This window comes from Bidens hawaiensis, unplaced genomic scaffold, assembly GCF_021521415.1.
Source record: "Bidens hawaiensis isolate Kalapana, Puna unplaced genomic scaffold, B.hawaiensis_p1.1 tig00014201_1, whole genome shotgun sequence".
Classification (NCBI taxonomy): domain Eukaryota; kingdom Viridiplantae; phylum Streptophyta; class Magnoliopsida; order Asterales; family Asteraceae; genus Bidens; species Bidens hawaiensis.
The window spans coordinates 463,493-490,287 of NW_027492222.1; the positions used below are offsets into that span (position 1 = coordinate 463,493).

Sequence of the window (26,795 nt, forward strand, 5' to 3'; positions counted from 1 at the left end):
TCAGTTTTCACTACTACAACTCAGTTGATACTGAAAAACAATTTTGGCTTAGAAGAACGAAGTTGATACTGACAAATAGTTTTAACACCGAAGAACAAAATTGACATCAAGAACAAAGTTGGTATATGTAGCAATTATTATATTTATATATAATAATTGAAATGTTTGGTGCCGTTGGACCCTTATTGGTCCATGTGGTACCCAGAGGCGGACCCGCATATGTCACATTTGGATCTCGGGATACCAATGTTTTTTAAAAATTATTTAAAAATGGTATATTAAATTTTGTAAGGACCTCATAAAAATTAAAACTTGGAACCTAGACTATTAAGGTTAACTAGTTTACTGGAAAGTCTCTTGTTTTTTATTTGAGAGGTTGCATGTTCAAGCATCACCATACTTAGTTTTTGTTGTTTTTTTTAATCCTAGTTAATATTAGTTATTTAGTTAGGGCGTTTGTGTTTTTTCTTTAGTTTATTCCATATAGTCATTATCATCATGCAACATATATAATGACAACATGTGTTTTACATATTTTTATATTATTTATCTTGTGTATGTATATTTTAATTAATCATTTATTTGTGTAAGAGTTAGTTTTCCATGTCTTGGTTATTTATGTAAGACCATATACATATATATATATATATATATATATATATATATATCGATAGATAGATAGATAAAGGATCTAATACAATAATCTTTTATCATACAATAGGTACGCGAGTTTCTACACCATCAATTTCAATAAACAAGCGACCGTCCATTGCTCCACTGCTCTAATCCTCTGCTCTCATCAACTCTGATCCACTGCTCCATCGATTCTGTACACCTTCACCGTCACCGTCCAATGATTGCATCCACCGTCGCGACCGTCGAGGTACTGTCGTGAACACCATCTTCCTCGTCACGCCTTTTTCACAGGTTAGTTGATAAAATTGACCAATTGAAATTGAAATTGTTGCACTAATTGATCAATTAAACTTTGACATTGATCCAATTAATCATCAATTTGAAATTTCAATTGATCAATTTTGAGTTTTGCAGAAACCCAGTTGCAAACGTTCAATATTTTGTTCATATGATCGAATCAATGATCAAATTAACGGTCGATTGACGATTGTTTGATGATTATGAGATTATATGAAGTGATTTCAGTGTTCAATTCCATGTTTACAGGTGTTTAATTTTTTTTTTGTTAGTTTTAAAAATTCTGAACACCCAGAACTTCTTAGAACTTCTAAAATTTATACTGAACTTCTAAACCTTTTTGAACATCCAGAACTTCTTAGAACTTCTATACTTTATCAGAACTTCTAAACTTTTTTAAACAACCTGAACTTCTTATAACGTATTAGAATGTTTAAAGATGTTCATTTTTTTGAACACCCAGAACATCTGTGAACGTATTAGAACGTTTAAAGATGTTCTTTTTTGGCCAGAACGTTTAAAGGTCTTCAGTTTTATTTCAGAACGTTTAAACATAATATTTTAAACCCTAATCAGAGCTCGATTGAATGCGTTATTTATGCAATTCCATAATCGACTGATGTTTTTGTTAGAACTTCTAAACCTTTTTGTTAGAACTTCTAAAGTTTTGGTACAGAACTTCTAAACTTGAACGTTTAAAGGTGTTCATTTTTTGTCAGAACGTTTAAATGTACAGTGTCTGCAGTTTTGTTTAACATCCAAAATAAGTTGCAACTGTAAAATTGAAGGCTCAAATTTGTATGATTAGGCGAAAAATTAAAGAATAAACAACAATCGTTTGTTTAATTGCAAAAAAAAATTGACCCATTGTGTTTGAAGTTTATTAGCAGGTAACGAACATTTTTTAGGTTTAGAGAACTCAATTTAGTTTGATGTCAATCTGTAGATTAGTTTGTTATGGATCGACGATTGAATTATATTGATATGGATGGACGTCTGATGAATCAATTGATGAATTAGATTGTAGAATTAGATTTAGGTTATTTATGATTATGTCACCGCGTGAAAAAAATCGGCGTTTATAATGCTATCGTACCTAATGTACGATAACTGATTATTGTACAATAACCCATACCTATATATATAATATATATACTAGTTTTTACCCCCGTATTACGGGGGTTGTTTTATGTTATTTGTTTCTAATATTTATTTATTTTTAAATTTTTTATTGTATAAAAGTTAATAATATACTTATGGTTTGATGATAAATTGTTTCACAAATAAATGAGATGCTATAACCTGGTTTAAAAGCTATATGGGTTTGATGAGATCCAAGACTCGTTTATTTTTTTTCCTATAAAATTGGTTTTATAATTATAAATAATATATATCTTTTTTTAAATAAATTAGATATTAATTTTAGTATATCCTTACTTTATATGATTTTTATATAAAATATTTGGCGAGCTAAGTTTTTAATTTAATGAGATGTTATAACCCATTTAAAAAATATCTGGGTTTGATGAGACCAATACCAGTGAATTCGGGTCAAATGCATGAGAATCCTCCATTTAAAAATCAAGCAAATCTGATGACTCCAAAAAAAGAGGAAGCGACCACATCACGACACGTAGAATTTTTATGGTTACGTTTATACGCGAGTTGAATAAATGAAACACGTGTTTCATATTAAAATCAATTTTTTTACAAATTGTAAATTTGTATATTACAAATGAGTGAAGTGTGAAATAAAAAACACAAAAACTAATAAGTTGAATTCATAACCCATGACAATACACAAACTAATACGAGTGTTACTAACACGGTATATGATGGAAGTTCAGGGACTGATTTGTAATTAATTTGTACCCAACAAAGTCATGACATCTTTGCTTACATCTCTAGCTTGGCCATTATTTATTACTTGTATTATTATTATTATTATTATTATTATTATATATTTTAAATAAATCAGATATTATTTTTTTAGTAATTTCCTACTTTATAGGATTTTTAAATCAAATATTTAGTGAGATTGGTTTTTAAGTTAATGAGATATTATAACCCGTTTAAGAAATATCTGGGTTTGATAAGATACATACCCATGAATTCAGGTCAAATACATGAGAAGCCTCCATTTAAAAATTAAGCAAATCTGGTGACTCCAAAAAAAGGGGGAGCGACCATATCGCGACATGTAGGATTTTTATGTTTTCGTTTATATATATTATAGATAGCTTACGTTTATGTTTTTCGGGTATGAATAAAAATGAATTAAAAGTGTATGTTATATCTAATTTCTAATCTAGATTCTTTCCACTTACTCGTTTCCAATGACACCATATTTCCGTGTTTTATTATGTTCCTCGTCTCGACCCGATCCGAATAACGACCGACCCTAAAATTTTGTAAACCGAAAAAACTGGTACCCCATTGGCAAAAATCCTGGGTCCACCACTGGTGACACCAATCATGTGTGCCTACTTCATTTTTTTCTTTTAAGTTTTAGTTTGTAAGGAATGTAATAAAATTCAACCGAGTGCCGTTTTATTTTTATTTTCGTTTCGGTACCGTAACGAATGTGACAGAAACCAACCGAATATGCGTAGATTCACCGCCTCAACGTCCAGAATTGACAAATGTTAGGTTTTACCGACCGACACCACTCCATTGGTGCAATGGTGCACCTCATTTATAAATTTTGTTATAGTTCCGGTACAATAATGCACGAAACCAAAACCGACCAAATTCTCTTCGACTTACTGCCTCAATACTTAGGAACGACAACACTTAGGTTTTACCCCTGTCCCAGCGCAACGCGCCGGGTAAAAGACTAGTTTGTTACTAAATAACAAAATTGATACGAATCTTCATTTAGTATCGAAAAACATTTTTGATATCGATGATTAAAGCTACCGATGAGCAAATTCAAGCAACTTGTTGCCATGGGTTTTGCCCATTGAACTCACCGGGGGCTGCCGTTCTTGAGACCCTACTACCGGGCTGTAGTTTGTAATCTCATTTGGTCTTAAGAGAATATTTCAGTTACTCAAAATATCCATACAACACTAAAATAACAAACAAGTTTGCGAGGTCTTGCCATTGATGATAAAATGTTCAATTAGTAGCCGATCAACCTCTATACATTAAACATCATACTTTAAAGATGGCAACAATGCAACCGTCACGATTTGTAACCTAGGATTGATCATAGAAATATACAATCAGTTAATGTTTTTAGATATTTACATAGACGATTTGTTCTTAGTGTTCCGTATAAATTGGTTGTTATAACACGCTTTTATAAGCAAGTCTATAGATGATAAGTAAGAAGGAGGTACACATGGTGGTTTAATTATATTTTTTATTTTTTGATGACACAATACTTTAATGTGCAGGTTTATCAAGTCAAGATGGTTATAAAAAGATAAAAAAGTTATTTATTTACTGAATCCATAGAAAATACTTTTTAGTAACTTTCCAACAATTATTACAAACTACTTTTGTAATAACCTTTTAATAATTAAGATTAGAAAAAAATATAAGATTAAAATCAATAACCAAATTTAATAATACGTTGGAAGTACAAAGGAGTTGTGCACAACAGCACAAGTTAGTGTTGGTCACGTGTGCCGAGCAAAGTACAAAGACTGCTGTTACTTGTGTTGTTGCAAGTTAATTAAGGGAATGAATGTTCCCCACGCCTATCTCCACCATCTTCGTAACATACAACCACCCCTTTTCATGTTTGAGTGGAGGAAGTATAGGTTTACTCTATAAGATCAATGTACGAATTAGAAAGTTTCAAAAAATAAAACAATTATCGGTATAAAAATTCTATTATAATTTATAAGACCATGTATAGTGACGGAAGGGAGAAACGCCCCCTCCTTCTCCATTGGCTAGAGAAAAAACTTGACCCACCTTCTTCTCCTTTAAGTGTTGTGTACAAAACACTAGAGGACGTTTTGAAGCGTTATGCTATCAAATTTATAGTTTATAAAAATTTTTGAGTCAACGAGCTTTAGCTCAACTAACACTATTGGGGGAGTGAATATTTCGGATCGAGGTCACAAGGTTTTAAGTTCGAATCCGATCTCAATCGGGTGTTACCTTAGTGGGCCTTCAGACGGTGAATTTTCGGCGCCAAATAGGATGTGTTGTGCTTGAGCTACCAATTGTTGTATGCTAATCGCATGCGTATGGGTCGCCATTTGGTTACCATGGATAACTGGAATTTATTCATTTGCCATTAAAAACATGTTTTGAAAACGAAAAAAGAAATATAAATAAATAAGCAATTGAGATTGCGTTACGTGCCAGGTGTTAATATGATCGACAGCACGTGAAGAGGTTTTCAATAAATGTACTAACAGACGAAACCCAAACCCGTTTTGACTTGAACCGAAACAACTCTTTTTATGTGACATGTTTTGACGCAATATGCTGCTTGACCCATCAAACACGTATTATAATAATACCAAACGCATTGCTAAAAGAGAGTTCAATAAAAGATATACTTAAAATTAAAATATCGAATTCAACTGATTTGGTTTAGTGGTAAGAGACATGTCCTCGCTATGTGGAGATGCGGGTTTGATTCTCACTTGGGCCGTTTCAAAGGACATTTAGGTGAATGAATGAATCAGGGCTATAATCTTGGGTTTGAACCCGACAGGGGGCGAGGGTTTACGAATTCCATCTGTTTTCTCGCATATCAGGAGGGTACGGTCTAACAACGGTCGACGAGTCAACATTGGACATGATGGGTATGTTTACACGTGAGATCCTCTTATATTTAAAAAGAAGAAAATTTAATTAGTAAATATTAAATAGTATGAATTAATTGTAGTGAACTGAATGTAGTTGGATAGTGACTTGAAGATCATTTTACCTCTTTAAAAAGCTGCAATTACTTAACTAAATACATTAAGTATTGTATCATGTGAATATAAAGTTGTAAAACTTTTAATATGTTATTTTTACATTTATATCTTTATCAATCTATTAGTTAAAATCCCCAAAATAACCGTCAACGGATTTTAACTAATTGATGACTAAAGTTAGAAACGTGAAGATCAACATAATTATTTTAAGGACTTTTTATCTTTATAATATAGTGTATTGATATTTATCATTTGTAAAATATGGGAGTTTTGTGAGAGAGTATTATGATCCGCGCGTGACATTTATTCATTTCCATGTCGCTACCTATTTAAGCTTAACCAGCCCATAACTCTTTCTTTGTTCTATTCCTGATATCCTTTACTTTTCTCCTCTTCTTGCTTTTATATTTATTAATGGCCAACATTAACATGTATCATCATCCACCACCCGATGACATATCTCTTCTCCTTCACCAAATCCTCTTCAAATCATCATCAGCTGCTTCTTCTTCTTCCACTTCCAAACAAGTCAAATATGAACTCCCCACCGGCCACACTGCTAATATTCCGGTGAATGCTCATGTGGCTTCTTCTTCAGTTGCTTTCGACCCAGATCATGAATATGATAGCGAAAGTGAGGTAGTCTGTATACTCATCTATATCTATTTTTTACTTTCTGATCTATTTTAATAAATGTTCTGAAAATATATATTAAACCAAGTACACATACATACTTTATGATTATGTTTTATTTATTTCAAAGTAACGTTACTCTTTAATTACCGGCGGTACCAACACAGGACCTAACCAGTATATATCTGGTGTGCATTTAATATTGATGTCGCATCTTATATGTTATCATAACGTACTTGTGAATATTATAACTGTACAAACGTTTAAGTATAAATAAATATTATGATTTGGTAAACATGTTAAAAAATATTTATTTATATTTCTGCTCTACAAACATTTTTTTTCTTTCATGTTTTGACATTTTGGATGTATTAGCTGACATGAATAGATGATAAATTATGGGTGAATGTTTAGTTTACAACATGATTTAAGTCTAGATGTTAAAACATAAAAGATCTAAAGTTACTTTCTATAAATTCTGTTCGATTTGGTGTGTAGAAAACTAGGTAATTTGTTGCGTGTCTGCGCACATTTGCGTTGCACATGCGTAGAAAAAGACAAATATGAAGCAATTGCGACCCACATGATAAGTGGGAAAAACCCTTTGGAAAATCATGTTGGGTAAAATGAATCTATGTATCTCCACTTTTTTAAAAGATATAGCAATGCTTACATGTGTATGCGGTATATGTGTACATTTATTTTTCAGACAAAATGCAACGAATACCATATCTAAAAAATAAATGTAAAAAATAATGAAATTTAAATATATTTTAGTTAATTTATAGGACAAATAGTGTGACGTTGTCGTAGTTAATTTTCAACATGTTATTAGTTTTAAAATGAACGCATATCTCTATTAAATGTGTCCATATTTTTTATTTTTTTCATGTGTGCGTTCATATTATGTTTTAGTTATGTAAAGTTCACCTGCACATTAGTGAGTTGTATTACCAAAGAATGTGTAGGTTATAGGTATATAAACTAATTACAATTTAAAATGAATTATTTTATATTGTTTCCCCTCTTATGAAGGAGGGGTTGGGACACTTGATGGACGAAATGGCTGCAAAACCAGACCCTCCTCGTAACTCATCAAAACGGACACGTGCTGCCGAGGTTCATAACATGTCTGAAAAGGTAACGATATATTATAGTAACAAAGTGTGTACGTTGTTGTTCTACATTTGATAAATGACTAATTGTTTCGGTCAGAGGAGGAGAAGCCGGATAAATGAGAAGATGAAGGCCTTACAGAAACTTATCCCAAATTCAAATAAGGTTTGTCTCTATTTGTGTCACAAACATAAAAACATGTTTTTTTAACATTTGTTTCATGTTACATGATTGATTCATCAGACTGACAAGGCTTCTATGCTCGACGAAGCCATCGAATATCTGAAGCAGCTCCAGCTTCAAGTGCAGGTACAACCGGCCTCCAACCATTTTAACTAATAAATGTCAAAATTAATCAGTTTGTACTTATAATATGTTGATTAATGTTTCAGATGTTAACAATGAGAAATGGGATAAATTTGTACTCCATGTGTTCACCACAAGGTGTTCTTCAACCGAACCATCGACCCACTGGCCTGAACCACGGGAACCAGTCCATCCACATGACAGCAAACCATGGACCGCTTGTGAACCACATGCTTAGCCATAACCGACCACCAGTACTCGACTTTTCACGAACAATCAATCAGGACCCTTCATTCGGAACTCAACTCGGATCATCCTAGTTTCTGATCCTTCCAAGACATTGATTATGATTTAATCGTGTTGTTTTCAACTTTTAGTTATCTAGTTCTAGTTTCTTTAACGTTGTTCGAATGTTGTTGGTTTGCCACTCCGATAAGAAACTTTAACCTTTCTAGATTTTCTGATCCGAATTTTGATGTGTCGGTTTATGCATACAGCTTGCAAATGTATTTTCGTTTTTTACGAATTCAACATCAAGAAAACGAAAATCACGCAAAATGACGATTATATATGTAGACAATTATTAGTAAATATTATAACTAAAGTTTAGTAGTAATTAATCCACGGGCCCGTTATAGATTTATATAGGGTTTCGAGTTTCCTATATGTTGAGGTTCCTTAACAATGACCACCAAACTCGAACAATTAGATATAACGGAATCATAAGCATCCTCGATACAACATAAGCAACAAGTGGTTAAACATATACAAATGTGCATGTAGTCAGCCGCAAAAGAATTTAACCCAAGAGAATACTCTTCAGCTAGGCAAAACTTACAGCAATAACAAGAACAAGGTGGACAATAGTGCACCAACAAACCATTGTAGTCGAACCACTTCATGAAGTGAGTAACCCTGGCTCGAACCACCAGAACCTTGGGGCGAAAATTGTGCTGGTGGTGGAGGTGACAAGACCGGTGTGTTACATGTCCCGTTAACCTGCACGCCCATTTGTTCATTTAATGCATTTATCAAATAAATTACTAGAAATTCACAGAAAACTGAATTAAATAATATACCCCACAATAAGCAATGTTATCACATCCACATGCCAAATGACCATTGGCTACATCAACCGCTTCAGCCGCTCCTCCACCATCACTCCTCTGTACCCAAAAACACTCGATTATTATCCAGGGGGTGAACAAAAAATCGAAAACATAAAAACCAACAAACCAAAACCGCAAGAACCCACTTATACTAATAATCAATGGTTCGGTTTCATTTTCTTTGAAACCAGAAATGACGGTTCAGTTTCGATTATGCACTAGCTTCAAAACCGAACCGTCCAAAACCGAGCCACACAGAACTTGTTTGAATGTTTTGTCATTAAATTTACAGCCAAAACTATTATTTTGGGTCAAAAGTTTAATACCTAAATTCATTAGCAGGAAGTTAACCCAAAAAAAACATGAGGCCCAAGTCTCTAATATTTTGGGTCAATTTTTTGAGGCCCAAACATTTCAAACCCAAATGGCCGAATGTAAAACTGAAAACGACCCATAAACGAACCAAACCCACATGAAAACCAAAACTTCAATTGTGGTTCTGTTTAAGCCCAAAATCAAACCAAACCGACTAATGCACACCAAAATTTTACCTGGTAAAAGTCAACAGCAATATAATTTGGCCAACGATTGCCTGCAGCTATCTGACATGTGTTCAGCATGGAAATAATCGAAGCAGAGTTATCAATACACGCTCCAGTGACATTAGGATTAGTCGAAAAGTAGTTTTGTAAAACCAACGCTCGCGATGTCGTGTTCATCGGGGCTGATTCAGACCGACTAGGACACGAACCCGCAATCTGTCCCTCGCTTCCATCTACAAATTTCAATTAAATTCATTTAACCACAAAAAAGCTAATATTACTAAACCTACGTGAAAACAAACTTACATTGATTTTCAACTACGTATGTCCACTCATACGCGATCCCTTCAGAAGCCTCTTTTGATGCCTTGGAGGTGAAAACAATTAACCGTTGATTTTTCTTAACCATATCGGTGATCGTAGGCCAATCACTGCCGTTTTTAGGCATTTGGCTTACAGGGAACATGTAGGTAGTGAGACCAGCTGCAGTAAAAAGCTTTGTCAAACCGTTTGGGGATGTTACGTAATCCTCGATGAAGATGGTGATGATTTCTGATGGATTTGCTTGTAGAAACTTTTGAATGTCGCGGAGCACGTTTATAGCTGGTTGCTGTAAGTTGAGTTAAGTACACCATAACTTAAATTATATGTATAATTGCTATAATAAGCATAGTATTGTACTATTGTTTTGAGTTAATGTACTCACATATGCTGTGATGTTGTAGCATCTACCGCCGAAGGAGTGACATAACCATATGTCGTTGTTGAAGTCGTACATGTCCAACATTAGTCCTCGAACTCCATTCTACATAAAGTTTCAATAAATCTATTATCTGTAATGTACTTGGATTATTTTTAACTAACAGTATCGCCTAAAAAATGTACGATACAAAATGTATGTCACGTTTTCTTTTGTCGAATTCAATTTCTTATTACAGTTAGTTGTATAGAAACCGCACATTGTTTGTGCTTTGATCTAAAGATCATCAAGATAACGAACAATGCTAGTTGAAAACCTTTACAAGTACCGGAAATGATTTATTTAAGCCAATAACACGTCAAGAAGAACTTTAAACTATGTTAAAAAAATTCTTTAAAAAATAAAAATATATATACATGTGAAGAAAAAAGAAAAGGTCCATATTTGTTGAACACAAAGTTAATTGTTCTAACTTTTAATAATTGAGCGACAGAACAAACTTTTTAATAGACACACATGACATGTTCTTTTTTAACATATTATTAATAGAAGTAGAATTGAAAATATCATACTTTTTCTAGAAAACAAATGCAAACTTCGCTGCTTTGGTATTGAAAAACATTTATTTACAAAATTAATAATTCCATGACCACCCACCCAGACAAGTGGAATATTAAACAGATTAGATGCTTATCATTCAAGATAAAACAATAACTTAATTAATAATTTACTGACTACTTATTCCCCACCTAACCAATTAATCAACTATATTTAAAAATAACATTTCACTAAGGCTGAGGGGTGTGGAGCGCGACAGGGGGCGCGTGAGCCCATCCGCTCGCGCCCCGGGGCGCGAGCACCACACCACCGAGGCGCGAGAGGGGCGCGAGAGGGGCGCGAGCACGGAAAAAGAGGCGGGCGCAAGGGTGATCGCGGCTGGAAATTGGCGTGAAGGATTTTGGAAATGCGTGAAGAGCCTATTTCCATTAAGAACTGAAGCTTCTACTTTACTTTTTCTCTTCTGGGTCGGTAACAGATTACGAATATTGATGATGTTTATTATTATTATTATTACATGTTTTTTATTTGCACACCAAGTGTTTGTTGAAATGCCTCTGTGAGTTCATACTCTTTTTTTTTGTCTGTCTTGCTTAAATATTTCTTTTGTATATTGTGAGTTTATAGTCTTTCTGCTGTGTATTTGTGTTTTGTTTAATTATTTCTTTTGTATATTGTATTGCACACAAGGTGTTTTTTTTAGATATTAATGTGTTTTTTTAATTAATGTGTGTTTTTTTAAATAATTTATGAGTTTTTTTAATAATACGTTTTTTAAATACATTTATAAAAAAATAAAAAAAAAAAACCGCTCGCGCCCCCTCTCGCGCCCCTCCACACCAGGGCCAGGGGCGCGAGCACCACAACCAACACCCATCTTATCAAGTTTCTCTCTCTGCCACACGTCACAATATTATTGGCTGGAGCCCTCACTCGCGCCCCCTCTCGCGCCCCCCACACCCCTCAGCCTAACAACTATTTCATAAAGCTTCCTCGTTACATCTGTCAAAACTCACCATCAAAAGTCATAGACGTGGTAAAAGTTTATTTTGTGTAACATTCAAATACAAATTCAACTTCAAACAAAGATATAATATTGCTAATAAAATGTGACCGACTCAACCAACTTATTGACTCGTTAATTTTGCTTACGCATGAGCACAAAAGTCGTGAACAAATTAACATCAAATATTTATTACAATTAATTGCTAGTCAACTATTTTTATTTTTATTTTTATTTTTATTTATATTTATACAGCGTTTGAAACTACCACCGATGCACATACTAATTTCACTAGTCCGGGATTATTAATCATGATTTTAAAGAGGTTGAAAGATAAGTTTGACATACCTTTAGTTGAGATGCAACATCATCTTCCTGGTTAGCCGGACCCAGAACCGGGGACCCGGTGGGTGATTTGGTACCCGAAACCGCAAATGAGTTATGAGTTGTGAGCCATGTGTAGTGATTAAACGGTAACCCATTAACCTGCTCCGAAAATAATTAAACCATTATTCGAAATAACTTAGGGGGTGTTTGGGATTCCTTATTTAAAGTAAAAAGGGTTAAAAAGGTCTTATGATTTTTTAATAAAGAGTTTCATAAAAAGTGTTTGGATTAACATAAGATAATAAGTTATTTTTTTAAAAGTGTTTGATTTAACTTATTGATTAAAATGACCAAAATGAATATAATTTAGCAATGGGGGAATGGAACTTGGAAGGGTGTAATGGGTATGGGTATAAGTTAGCAACCTCCAACTTATTGAAAACCCTTATTTTGGCTTTGTTGATAAGGAGAAATAGAAAAGGCCTTATGTGTTCACAAACACTTTGTTAACATAAGAAGGACTTATTTTATAAGAAGAGGAAAATAAGGAATCCCAAACACACCCTTAAACCCTAAAAAACAGAGCAGATAATTAAAAGAGAGAAATAATAAAAACCTTAGAAGTAGGGGTGGTAGGTTGAATTCGAACACATCTGGGGCGCGTGTTGCCACTGGCGGGACAAGTGCCACAGCGTAAGGCGGAATCGCAGTTGTTGGTGGTGGTGGAACATGTTTCTCCGATCTTGAGAGATGAAGTAGAATGGAAGATGTGAAGCAGTGTTAGGGCGAATGCGATGATGATGACGAGATTGTGGTCGGATCGCCGCATGTTGTCTGTCTTGTCAACGGTGAAATGAAATGATGAGAATGAGAATGAGAATGAGAATGAGAAGAGTGGTCCGTTTGGTTTTTATTATTATTTGGTGGAAGGAAAAAGAAATTGTTGAAGCAAAATGACAGGTGGCTCGTAAGTCGCAATCGAAAGGGGGGTGCTACGCAGGCAGACGTGTAAATGTTAACACGAGATGAGTGGACCCGCTTGAAATAATCAAATATCCCACTTCATGAAATTTCGAATTTTGTCGTAAATTGACCTTTTCTTTCTAAATTTGCATTTCTAAACAAGATTAATTAGGGGTGACTATGACTCAGCTTTAATAATAATAATAATAATAATAATAATAATAATAATAATAAGCTAAAAGCTTTTGACGTTGTGTGTAAGGGCCTTAAGTTTGACTACGTTTGATTCGCGTTCGGTTCTTCCTCTTTGATCGTAACTCTCTCAACTCTTAGGGAGTGTTTATTTAGGACTGAATGGCTCCATTCAGATGGACATGTATGATTCACTCACATTAAGAGCGCTTGGCTACATTTCATTCACTCTAATGGAATTCTCAACATCTAGTTCACTAAAAAGACGTTGAATGAGAAAGTAGACCAAAATGGCCCTAACATAATACAACGTTTCTTTCTCATCTGCAGTCCCATCTAACCATGAACTAACAATCGACGCTATGTCCCTCCCAATTAATTGCTACGTTGCTTGCTGTTTTTTACATATGTCTCCCAACTCTTGACCATGTTGTGACATTTGTCAAAATCGGGTCCCATTTGTACTCATTTGTATTCGTTTTGATCCGTTTATCATGTAAACCGACCTGTTTTATAAACCGAAACTTATGATATAATCAAAATGATGGTTTTTATGTTACAATATTTTTTTTATACTTGTTGGGTATTGAAAACATCCTTTACGAGCCTTAAAACGCGTTAAAATAACTTAAAACGAACTTCAGGGGCCAAAAATGTCATTTTGAAACTTTGGAATTTTTGGCCATCCACCCCATCGCGCCACGCGATGGGGGAGACCCATATTGGTTCTTTTATCCAATAACTTGTCTCCTTGTTGGTTCTTTTATCCAATAAATCCGAGTTTTACCCTCTAAATAACTTGTTTAATCAAATTAATCACTTCCTATAAATACCCAACCCTTTCCCACATTAATCCCTGCTCATAAACTCTTTCCTCACCCAAATTCAAAGATTATACAATGTTATTTTCATATTTATGTCGGGTTTGACTTTTAAAGTCAAACTGATGTAGTTTTTACATTTTAACTAACTTACTAACTCTTATTAATACTTGAAGTATATGACACAACATATATATAATATACACCCCTTGTTACCTTTGGTAGTTACTTATCCGGCCTCGGTTGTTTAAGTTTCAGGCCTCGTAAGGTAAGGCTACATGGAGAACTTCGTGTTCTTGATATATATATATATATATATATATATATATATATATATATATACATATAACTACATAACTTGTTTATACATACTAACAATGACTAACTTCTGCTCATTTTAGTTTGTTTATCATATTTATGAAGTTCCATGGTTATGGGTTTGAAAAGTCTAGCCTCGGTTTAACCGTAAATAGCTCTAAACCGTAAACCGAACTTTGTTTACTAGTTTTGTTAAATAATTGTTTAAACATGCTTTATGTTAGATTCAAGTTTCTAAAATCATTATTATAAGTTCTATGGTTATGGGTTTGTAGATTCTAACCTCGGTCTTAACCCGAAACTAGATCCGAACCGAAAACCAAACTTTCGTTTAAAGACTTTATCGTTAACTTTTAGGTTGTAAAACTTAAGTTTCAACATTTATAAGTTATTATACAAGTCCTTTGCTATTTGGGCATGTGGAAACCATCTATAAACTTATTGTGAGATGGAAACCGAACCAAACCGAACTAAACCTATTTCCACTCGCTTAAGACACACAAGTGTGCCTTACCAATCAAGACTTGTATATTTATTTAAAAATACTTTACAAACTGATTTTAAATATTTTATTAAAGTACTTGGAATGTTGAGTCCAACTTGATCTTATAACAAAGTTTGGACCGACAAAACCAAACACTCTCTTAATGTGCGTTGTTAGTTCTAAAACAATAGAACTACATACTTGGTTAAGACATTATTATTTTGGAAGGTTGACTTTGGGTTTGACCAATTATCAAGACCCGAACTAACAACCCGAACACTTGTTAAAGACCCGTCTTAGTATCTTTATTCCAAAGGGACTTGCATTCTTGCATTTTTACCCACCTTATTACTTAACATAGGCTGAGTAAATATTAAGTCTCTATACTTTAACCCGGTTTCGAGCAAACTTACATTTTTAAAAGGACTAATGTTATAACTTTCTTAAATAGCTACATTTTAAACATTGAACTTTAATTATTTACATTTCTCAAACATTTAATTTATTAAAAGACTTTCAAGACAACCTATCTAATACAAGGCTTTTATTTTTATTTAGGCTTTGCTCGTTAGACCCGTTCTTTCGATTACCCGACTTTTTCCGAATCAAGTTTCTTACTTAAAAGTGAGTACTTTCATACCCCGTTTTCCATCTTTCGTTTTGGGGGTGACATTTCATACTTATCCAAATTAAATACTTTATACTTGAGTCTTAAACCACAAACGTTATTGTATACTTTACATAAATAATTGCTCGATTTGGTGTTCTATGCGTACATGCCTATATGCTTATGTGTTTACCGCTTTCGGTTGGTTGAACTATAAATCCTAGTCTATATGGCAACCCCTTATAGCAAGGTGTCGTTAATGTATTCTTATTAACGGTAACTATAAATCCTAGTCTATTTGGCAACCCCTTATAGCAAGGTGTCGTTAATGTATTCTTATTAACGGTAACTATAATTCTTTTCATTATCTAAATTATTGCTATTATTTATTTTTTCGTATACAAGATTGTGGACATTTCTTATTATATACATATTGTTTCAAAACTATGAATTGCTCACCAACCTTTGTGTTGACAAACTTTATTTTATGAAATATTACAGGTTTGCATTTAGGTTGATATTGGGAGCTTGAATAAAACGTCACAAATACCATTACGATATTAGTAAAATGAACAATATATTTATTTGCTATGTTTTGTTATGTTTATTGTATGAACAAGTATTGTTATGTGACTTTTGATGTTGTGAAATTAAACGAGTTTGTTAAATATTGTTGCTTTAAATGGTGTCATGCGCTTATGGGCAATCCGGCGCATCCCGACATGTTTCGCCGCCTTAGGTCGGGGTATGACACATGTAATTGTTTCCTCCAATAGCCGTTTGTGTGTTTTACATTCAAAATTGATAAACTGTTCTTTGTTCTCCCATCTGCTAAACATGTATAGTGTTTGTATTTTATAACATGGATTAATTAGATTGACAAGATTGTTAGAGATTAGGGCGGAGTTCTAGAGATTAAGGCTTTAGTTCGGGAAAATGTTAAGGGAGGGGTGCAGAATTTTAGGGTTAGGTTGTTGGCTGAAGTGATAGCCATAGCACCATGGTTGTTCTTTGTCAAGTATAGTTTTTTAGCTGGTTAATCCTTCTGCTAAATAGCATATTAATGTAGGTTTCATAGTACATTGATGAAGTTAGTTGTGTAGTATAAAAGCAAATTAATCTATCAAACATATTGTTATTTAGGCTTACTTGTATCATAAGTCGAACCATCGCCTAGGGTAACAAGTTTTAAACTTTGATATAAGAAGAATACTGACATTTAAACAACAAACCAAAAAAATATGCAAATTCAAGACAAAAGATAAACAATTGATTATACAGGGTGCAAACGAGCCAAGCTCGGCTCCTCGACTTGTTTAACTTACACAGATCTTGAGCTCAGCTCGTTTAGAGCTCTATTTATAAAGCTTGAGCTTGACTCGTGAGTAGTTTTTAAGCTCAAGCTCAGCCCAGGCTTACTTTTAGGCTCGAGGTCAATCTCATTTTTATCTCTACTAAATTCTTACCTACCCACTTTAATTTTTACTAAACTCAGCTAATTCCTTTTTTCAATCATTGCAAATCTTGAATCTTGATAGATTCTTGCCTCTAGACTGGATCCGTATTCAGTATATACTCCATATTAATAAAATGATACAAAGGTAATTAACTAATTAAGTAATTAAGACTTAGTTTTTTTTGTTATTTGCAATTTACGTGTAGATTGCAATTTTCAACAGTTTTATTTTGTATAATTATGTTATTCATAAACTAGACTGTCAAGTTCAAAACGTTTTATTGAGTTTAGTCGAATCATTTTTCCATGTAGGCGGCCAAAATCTGGTAGCAACGTCATGCTTTAGGGTTCGGTTTTGAGGCCAAATCATGTCATATAACTCGTGGTTTTTGGTAGCCACATATGAGGTATTGCGGGTAACAAAAGATGACCAAATAGTATTTATGGTTGTTGCCAGAAAAGTACTGCAGATGGGACAATAGTGGCGGTTGCCAGAAAAGTACTCAAATGGGACAATAAGTTTGAGTATTTCGGGCTCGGTTATAGGGCTGAATCTAGGTGCACAAGCCGCGTGTTCGTTGACCAACTGAATATTAAAAACATAGTATTTACATTAAAAATGTTAGTTTTCAAACATGTTCGCTATTATGTGATACAACAATGTAGAAGGTTGAGGTTGGTGAAGTAAGAGCATTCACATTCCTTCCATTATCTCTAAATTCAAAATTATATTAAAAATCATTTTATTTTTTCTTTTCTGTTCAATTAAATAAAATTTATTTATACATTTATCGTTACTTTTTTTCTCTTCTCTATTTACAACCACTCTAAAAAAATATTAAAAAATTTATAGGGTGCAAGAGAAACTTTTTAAATATACTGAAAAATCACAACATTTTCTTTCTGTTTCACTTACTGTACTAAGCCACTACTTATATTATAAATATTCACTCACATAATACGGTGAATGGATTGAGAATGCTCTAACCGGTCAAATCTAATATAGAAATTTAACCAAAATTGGTTGTTTTTTATGCAATTAGTTTTTTTGTTTATGATCAAAAGCTTAAAATCAGTAAACACGAGTAACATATATTTTCAAGAATCAAGAAACCTTCTATGTGTTTCTTGGAGCTAATTTTGGTGTCAATAATAATTTATTGTAGGATTATCAGGAAAAGGGGTCAAGAGAGAAAGACAATGAAAGATAAATGCATGTAATTGTTGAAACAGCTCAGTTTTTAAGACGTACTTTGGTTGTGATAAAATGAGTGTTATTTTTGTCCAGATATAGCTCAAGTTGTGTTTGATGTTTAGGAGGTTTGTCTACTTGTGTTTGTATTGTTAAGTTATTTGTGTTATTGTCTTGGTGAACTATTTTTAAGATTTATTTTAGTTTATTATAATGTTAAAAATGTATTTTGATTGGTTATAATAAAAGGTTGGTCATTTAGTACAATTATTAAGAGCTCTGACTAAAAAATAGATTTCATTCAACACGAAATAGTTCATATGGGTAAATAATCATTCTGCACCATCATCAGAGGTCTAACCAAACAACACTTAATGATTCAGACTCATCTATACTATATATAATACATCAAACAATGGCAAATTAAGACACCCATTTTTAAGTAATTTACAACACTTAAAGCATGAAGTACATGTGTTAGTAAGGGTAAACATGTCTTTTAAACACAATTCATTCAACTTAAAAGTTTGGTCCTTCATCTTTAACCAGATTATGTTTTTAATTTAACTTGTAAACTAACTTCCCACCCATGATTTTTAAACAACTATAGCCTTTTCATACATTAATATTTTTATAAACAAATTGCACCATAAAAACGAGCATTTTATTCTCTTTAATTTGGATATGATATTGTTGTAAATTTTTTTTTCATTTTAATAAATTAATATGTTACTTAGGGGTGTTCAATGTCTGTTTTGATGGTTTTAAAGTTAAACTTGTGAGTCCAACCATTAATACTGATTTTTTGTCATCCAAAACCAAACTTAACCATTGAAAGTTGAAACTTGTAACAACGTGAAAATTTCGAGTTCAAAGTATAAACTTTCCAAAGTCTAGGGACTAAAATTGCCAAAATCTAAATCAAGGATGCCTCGCATTCATGGCCTACGTCACTGAAGAGTCAAAGCCAAAAGAAATCAAAGACGTTCCTATTGTTTCTGACTTTTCTGAGGTCTTTCCTGATGAACTTCCCGGAATCTCTCCCAATCGTGAAGTAGAGTTTAGGATTAATCTTATTCCTGGTACTGCTCCAATCGCCAAAGCTCCGTATCGTTTAGCGCCGACCGAAATGAAGGAGTTGAAGAAACAGCTCGACGAGCTTTTGGAAAAAGGTTTCATTCGACCGAGTTCGTCGCCTTGGGGAGCGCCAATTTTATTCGTCAAGAAGAAGGATGGTTCCATGAGAATGTGTATTGATTATCGTGCGTTGAACAAAGTCACAATCAAAAACCGATATCCACTCCCTCGAATTGATGATCTTTTAGACCAACTTCAAGGTGCTAGCTATTTTTCAAAAGTCGATCTTCGTTCCGGCTGTCACCAACTCAAAGTTCAGACCGAAGACATTCCAAAGACTGCTTTCCGAACAAGGTATGGACATTAAGAGTTCACAATTATGCCGTTTGGACTTACTAATGCTCCGGCCGCGTTCATGGACATGATGAACTGTATTTGCAAGCGTTACTTGGATAAATTTGTTATCGTCTTCATTAACGACATACTCATTTATTCTAAGTCTAAAGATGATCATGAAATTCATCTTCGAACTTTGCTTGAAATTCTTAGAACTGAGAAATTGTACGTCAAGTTCTCGAAATGCGAGTTCTGGTTGCACGAGGTGCAATATCTCGGTCACATCATTAACATTAACGGTATTCAAGTGGATCCTGCTAAGATTGAAGCTATCTCTAAGTGGGAGATCCCGAAGTCGCCAACCGAAATCTGAAGTTTCTTAGGTTTGGCCGGTTATTACCGTAGGTTCATCGAGAACTTTTTTCGAATCACTGTTCCTCTAACTTCCTTAACTCGTAAGAACATCAAATATGAATGGGGAACGAAGCAACAAGAGGCTTTCGATATACTTAAACAAAAGCTCACTCAAGCACCTATCTTGGCTTTGCCAGAAGGTACTGAGGATTTTGTGGTATTTAGTGACGCATCTCACTCGGGTTTAGGATGCGTAATTATGCAACGAAAGAAAGTAATCGCTTACGCCTCTCGTCAACTCAAAGTACACGAAAAGAACTACACGACTCACGATCTAGAGTTAGGTGCCATAATCTTTGCGTTTAAGATATGGAGGCACTATCTCTATGGAGTAAGATTTACCGTGTACACTGATTATAAGAGCTTGAAACATATCTTTGATCAAAAAAGCTCAACATGCGCCAACGGCGATGGATGGAAACGCTCAACGACTATGATTGCGAGATTTTTTATCATGAAGGCAAGACTAACGTTGTAGCCGATGCCTTAAGTGTAAAGAACACGAGAAACCAAAAAGAGTTCGAGCGTTGCGTTTAGAGCTCCAAATAGATCTCATTGAGCAAATCAAATACGCCCAAACTCAAGCAATCAATGAAAACCAAATCTCCGACCAAAAATGTAATGGCACCATTGACTCGTTAGTCAAAGGTAATGATGGTATCCTTAGAATGGGAAACCGGATTTGAGTACCAATCGTTGGAGGATTGCGTGAGAAAATTTTGAACGAAGCTAATAAGTCAAAATACATGATGCATCCCGGAAGTGATAAAATATACCACAATCTAAAGGCGAACTATTGGTGGAATTGAATGAAAAGGGATGTCGCTTTGCACGTTGCGAAATGTTTGACGTGTTTGAAAGTCAAGGCTGAACACCAAAAGCCTTCAGAATTGCTTCAGCAACCCGAACTTCCCGTTTGGAAGTGGGAGTTAATTACTATGGACTTCATTACCAAACTCCCGAAGACGACTCGACAACACAATGCTATTTGGGTGATTGTGGATCGATTAACGAAGTCCGCACACTTTATACCCATCAATGAGTCGTACTCTATGGATAGACTAGCGCGTATCTATGTAAACACCATTGTCGCTTTGCATGGAGTACCGCTGTCTATAATATCTGATCGAGACAGTCGTTTTACGTCTCATTTCTGGAAAAGCTTCCAACAAGCTCTTGGTACGAAGTTAAACCTTAACACTGCCTATCATCCGCAAGCCGATGGGCAAAGTGAAAGAACGATTCAAACGTTGGAAGATATGCTCCGAGCTTGTGTGATCGATTTAGGTGGAAGTTGGGATGACCACTTACCCCTAATGGAATTCTCGTACAATAATAGTTATCACACAAGTATTCAAGCCGCACCATTTGAGGCGTTATATGGTCGTAAGTGTAGAACGCCCGTGTGTTGGTCTAAAACTGGAGATAATCAATTGTCTGGACCCGAGATAGTCCAAGAAACTACCGACAAAGTTCTCCAAATCCGAGAACGACTTAAGACGACGCATGATCGCCAAAAGAGCTACGCCGATGTTCGTCGTAAGCCATTAGAATTTAATGTCGGTGACAAGGTTCTGTTGAAAGTCTCGCCTTGGAAAGGCATTGTTCGTTTCGGTAAGAAAGGAAAGTTAAGTCCTCGATTCGTTGGACCTTTTGAGGTACTCAAACGAATCGGCAATGTTGCATACCGTTTGCGACTGCCCGAGGAAATGAAAGGGATACACGATGTATTCCATATTTTGAATCTGCGTAAGTGTTTGACCGATGAATCTTTGGCTATGCCATTGAAAGACGTAGAAATAAATGAAAATTTAAAATTCGTAGAACGTCCAATTAAAATTGAAGATTCGAAAACAAAGAAATTGAAAAGAAAAACTTTGAAAATTGTGAAAGTTAAATGGGACTCGCGTAGAGGGCCCGAATATACATGATAATTCGAATTGGAAATTAAAAGAAAATACCCACACTTGTTCGAGTAAAGAAATCTCGAGGACGAGATTTGTTTCAAGGCGAGGAGGATGTAACAACATGAAAATTTCGAGTTCAAATTATAAACTTTCCAAAGTCTAGGGACTAAAATTGCCAAAATCTAAACTTGAGGGTTTAAATTGAAAATTATGATTTCCTGGCCCATCGCGCTACGTGATGAGTCAGAGGAGAACCCCATCGCGTATCGCGATGGGGTACATGACACATTGTGACACGTGTGCCACGTGGCACACGGTGGCACCGTCTGCTGCCACGTGTCACCATGTGGCAACACTGCCGCCATGTGGAGCGGCGCCTGCCACGTGTCGACACGTGGCAGGTCTACGCTGTGCGTCAGCAGACCTATATCGCGATACGCGATTAGTCTGCTGAGGGACCCATCGCGTATCGCGATAGGGACCAAAATTATGTCTATAAATAGCAAGGTCCGGGATTCATTCTTGGCATCCCACAAATCATTCTCCTTTCTCTCTCTAACATCTCACTAGAATCCCAAGTTCGTATTAACGATCTGCCTCGATAAACGTGTCCCGAACCCTCGTTTGTGTACCACCGTTTCCTCGAAGTTCGTGCCACCCTCCGCACTCAATCAAGAAAGTGTTGTTATAATGGCGAGGAATCTCGAGAGTCGTGTCCTCGAGTATTGAAGATTTTGGCGTTCCTCGATTAGCGTGTCAAGCAAAGTAAGGCGACATCGGAGTGCTGCTCAAGTCCCTAGCATTTCTAAACGCCATTAAGGTTAGGCGTAATATCAAATTCAATATAATTGAATATTATATTTAAGGCTTAAGTCTTAAGTCGAGGTTATACCGATACCTCGATAAAAGAAAAAAAGAGAAAACATAACAAAGAAATGAATGAAAGATTGAATATTGAATGTGTGATAAAATATATATGTGTGTAAGTATATATGTATATATTCTTTGTTATGAAATTATTATTTAATGAATAAAGAGTATTCTTAAATAATAAAAGAAAAGATTACGTTTCTTAGAGAAGAAGAAACGTCGGGTTTTCATATAAACTAAAGGTTTATAATTTACTTTTAAACAAGATGTTTTTAAGTAAATGAGAATGAACTAAAGGTTCAATCGAGGATTGAGATATAAGACTAAAGGTCTTAAGCCGGATCGTGTATCCGACTAACAAATATTTATACTCGTAACTATAGGTTCGAGATAAAGAAAGGGAAAGACCCTTGGACGGTGAGTTAAGCCGATCCTAAAGAGATAAGGTGAATACGCCCCCAAACTTTTAAACTTGTTTTCAAATGAGTCAAACTTGTTATATGAAATTGTTTACAAGGAACTATGTGTTCCTAAAACCGTTATAACTATGGGTATGAACCTAGCCCTCAGGCTGTGGTATACATATGTCTGGATCCTTACATAGGTGGTACTATGCGATGTATGGGCATGATCGCACCACCCTTGGTCGTAGGACGCTCTCCTGCAGGGAGTACGACCGTTGTGTATATTTACGGATACTTAATGAAGTCGAACGATGCGGTGTTTGTGAGGTGACCTAGTGTAGAGGCTCTAGTTTATAATGTGTTATTTGACTTTGTTATTCCTAAGCCACGTTGGGCCGAGGCAGGCGTAGTCTCGAGGGGTAATAAAGTAAAAGAAGTTATTTTGCGTCAGCGTGTTCATCAGCATCCGTTGCTGACGTATTTTATTACATTTTGCTGGTGAACAAGATTAGCACTTGGAATATCGAAGTGTTATTGATATATCCGATGGCTCGGATTTCTTTTGTAACTTAATATATAAACATGGTGGTTTGTAATTATTAAACACATAAATATTTTGTAACTTAAGCGGGTGTTATAATCCCGTCTTTCGAATATATATATATATATATATATAAATATTACACTTTTGATCTTTAAAGTTTATAAGTTTTCCGCAAACTAACGCAACTCTGATTTATTTACAATCACGATACCAACTTATGGGTCATGCTCCTAGGCCTTAGACGGGGGTGTGACAAAACTGAATCGTTACTAACGGCCTGGTTCCAGTTTGGTTTCACAGTTTAAACTTTAATAATAAATTTAGTTTAAAATAATTAATAATTTAAATGTACCATTAATTTTAACTAAAAACCAACATAATATGATACTTGAGATGATTATAAATAAAAAATGATAATTTTAGCCACATAAATGGTAAATATTAATGGAAGATCTAGTGTAACAACTCGGAAATTCAAACATTTATTACATATATTTAAAAACCGAGTTATTTCGATATTCGGGAAGTTTATCGCCTTTGCCGAGAAAAATTTAATTATTATTATATTATTTAATTAAATATATTATACAATCATAACTTCCAAATTATGGCAATATTAGCCCCAAACTAAACATTTACCACTTTGTGTATCCATCTTCAAACCTTAGGGACTAAACTGCAAATTATTTTTTTATAACCCATCTTAGAATCTGAATAACCCGTTAATCCAAACCCGTTTCTTCATAGACCCGATTATCATCAATTTCTTGTACCAAAATTCTCGCAATCAACTTGGTAATTGAATCAATTATTGTGTTATACTTACCAAGATCAGCTAACCGACAGTTTTAATTATGTTAATTCAATTATAAACAATCTGTATTTCCTTATAACTTAGCCGACATACTTTGGATCTTGAAGAACACGAAATCAGTCCTATTATCTCAATTAATTAACAAGATATGATCCCTTAACCCTAACCGCCCTAAGCCCTATATATAATTACATTATAAACATCGTTTGATTACCCATCCATAAACCTCCCTTCGCCGGCCACTGTAGCATCAAGTTAACCTATCTCCGGTCATCAATCAAGGTAATTGTCAGCTGTATATGATCCCTTAGTCGCGAGATCATGATAATTAATAGCCCTAAGCCCAATTTGGTTAACGTTTACAGATTTGGGCAATTGAATCTGCTAGGGTTCATAATCAAATCTGTTGATGTTTGCTTATGTTTATATTAATTTGGTTCTGGTTATGTCACGAGATGCTAGATATCGCAGCTGGTTAAGACTTTGAATCATGGGGTGGAGGTCGCGGGTTCAACGCCCTGCACCCCTGATTTTTAGGTTTTTAATATATTTTCTCTTTTTGAACATTTAATAATCATATTAATAATAATAATAATAATTAATTTAAAACCATTTTAATGAAAACCGACTTGTTAATACTTGTTTTTTTCTCACGTTTTCGTTTATATATATACGTATACAAGCATATCTGTATGTATATATAATAACTTAAAAACTAATATTTTAAATATGTATAAATCAAGTAAACCATGTATATTTATAAAATTTATAAGTAATTATTATATATAAATATTTTCCAAGATGTGTTTTATTTAACTAATTATTTTATATAACTAATCCTTATATATAATATTATATTATTATAATATTAACTTAATATTGTTGGTTAAATTGTCGTAATAAATTCGTTACTTAGCGTATCCGTTTGCTCTCGTTTCGTCTTAGGCTCTAACGTTCACGTGTGACCTCTCCCGTCTTCTCGCTATCTTAACCTTCCTTTGTTTGTCTATTCAGGTGAGTACCACATTCCCCTATTTTACTTGTTTTCTCACGTTTTGGGGACGTATGCGTAAATATATTTCTCATTTATACTTATACACAATACTGCAACTTTGTCTTATGTGTTAACATCTTATACCTTATTTGTTTATGTGCTTATTTGCTTTGTATGCTTTCGCATTCGGAGAGGTTCAACATAATCTCAGTCTAGTATGATCATACACCAGTCATTAACCTTTGTGCTTCTCGACATCTCAGTTATACTTTCTCATTTGGTTAATTTGTTATTCTCATATGACTTATTGCAAAAACTTATTTTTATACTATACTATATGTACAACTGGTGTGTTGCTCACTCAACATGTGTTGTTGATAAAATTCTATTTTATACGCATATGCAGGTTGGTGAAGACTTAGTGAAGACTTTAGTTAGAAGAATATTTTAATCAAGAAGTATAAAATTTGTATTGTTGTATAAGTGATGTGCATGTTTGTATTTCGATTTATTTGATAATTGAATTCTGTTGGTACATGTGTGTCAGTAGTTCATAGTCTAGCATTTGTAATCGAGTCTGTAATGTAATTATGTTTATGATTATGTTTATGTTTTTGTATGTGCGAAGTTGTCAACAAGTTCGCTTAGGCGAACTTGTCAAACAAGCGAAGTTGTCAACAAGTTCGCTCAGGCGAACTTGTTGAACAAGCGAAGTTATAGACAACTTCGCCTGAGGCGAAGTTGTCGTGCTTATTTAAACTGTTCACCGTAACAGTTTAGTGAGGGACTTAGGGTTAGCCGTTTTGAGCGAGTTTCAGGGTGAGATCATTTCACGTGTTTTAGAGTCTGTAATAGTGACCTCAAGTCACGTGTTCGGTTATCAATATAACGTGTTCGTTCATTGCTCGTGTGTTTAATTTATACATATTCTGCACTCGTATCTACCTACGCAGGGATTCCGCACCTGCGAAGATAGCGACATCCCGTGTACGATCCTTCCAGGAACCTACAATTGGTATCAGAGCCATCGGCTCGATTGTGAGGTTCGGGATTTCACGCGGGTGTAGAAAACGTCTCGTTTGACCTATTCGCGGGACGTTTTTTTATTGGGATTGTGTTTTACTCGTGTTTGACAGTCATTTGCAAGCCATAACATCGATCGGAAACTGCTAGATTGACGAAATCAGATCTGAACAGTTTCCTTGTTCATCGGGCGAAGTTACCGTTCTTCAGGCGAAGTTGCCGTCACTGGAAGTAGGGTTTCGGCGAAGATATAAGGATTAAGC

At 34.6% G+C, this 26,795-nt stretch overlaps 2 protein-coding genes across 2 annotated transcripts; one reads left to right on the plus strand and one right to left on the minus strand.

The window, feature by feature from the left end:
• The first annotated feature begins 6,236 nt into the window (after positions 1-6,236).
• On the plus strand, positions 6,237-8,448 carry LOC143546066 (transcription factor SPATULA-like). The gene is made up of 5 exons (XM_077037813.1): positions 6,237-6,461; positions 7,491-7,595; positions 7,671-7,736; positions 7,815-7,880; positions 7,964-8,448. The coding sequence occupies exons 1-5, from the start codon at positions 6,237-6,239 to the stop codon at positions 8,195-8,197; spliced, it is 696 nt and encodes a 231-aa protein (XP_076893928.1). The 3' UTR covers positions 8,198-8,448.
• Positions 8,449-8,562: 114 nt separating this feature from the next.
• Positions 8,563-12,990, minus strand: LOC143546076 (PI-PLC X domain-containing protein At5g67130-like). The gene is made up of 7 exons (XM_077037821.1): positions 12,733-12,990; positions 12,138-12,275; positions 10,235-10,333; positions 9,835-10,138; positions 9,538-9,761; positions 8,957-9,043; positions 8,563-8,876 (listed from the first exon to the last, which is right to left on the minus strand). The coding sequence occupies exons 1-7, from the start codon at positions 12,943-12,945 to the stop codon at positions 8,712-8,714; spliced, it is 1,230 nt and encodes a 409-aa protein (XP_076893936.1). The 5' UTR covers positions 12,946-12,990; the 3' UTR covers positions 8,563-8,711.
• Between the last annotated feature and the right edge of the window lie 13,805 nt (positions 12,991-26,795).

Coding starts and splice junctions, on each gene's coding strand:
- LOC143546076 (XM_077037821.1), bottom strand. CDS start 12,945: ATGCGGCGATCCGACCACAATCTCGTCATCATCATCGCATTCGCCCTA. Junction 9,044..9,537: donor TTGCTGTTGACTTTTACCAG/GTAAAATTTTGG, acceptor TTTTGGGTACAG/AGGAGTGATGGTGGAGGAGC. Junction 8,877..8,956: donor ATAACATTGCTTATTGTGGG/GTATATTATTTA, acceptor ATGGGCGTGCAG/GTTAACGGGACATGTAACAC.
- LOC143546066 (XM_077037813.1), top strand. CDS start 6,237: ATGGCCAACATTAACATGTATCATCATCCACCACCCGATGACATATCT. Junction 6,462..7,490: donor AATATGATAGCGAAAGTGAG/GTAGTCTGTATA, acceptor CCTCTTATGAAG/GAGGGGTTGGGACACTTGAT. Junction 7,737..7,814: donor TTATCCCAAATTCAAATAAG/GTTTGTCTCTAT, acceptor TTGATTCATCAG/ACTGACAAGGCTTCTATGCT.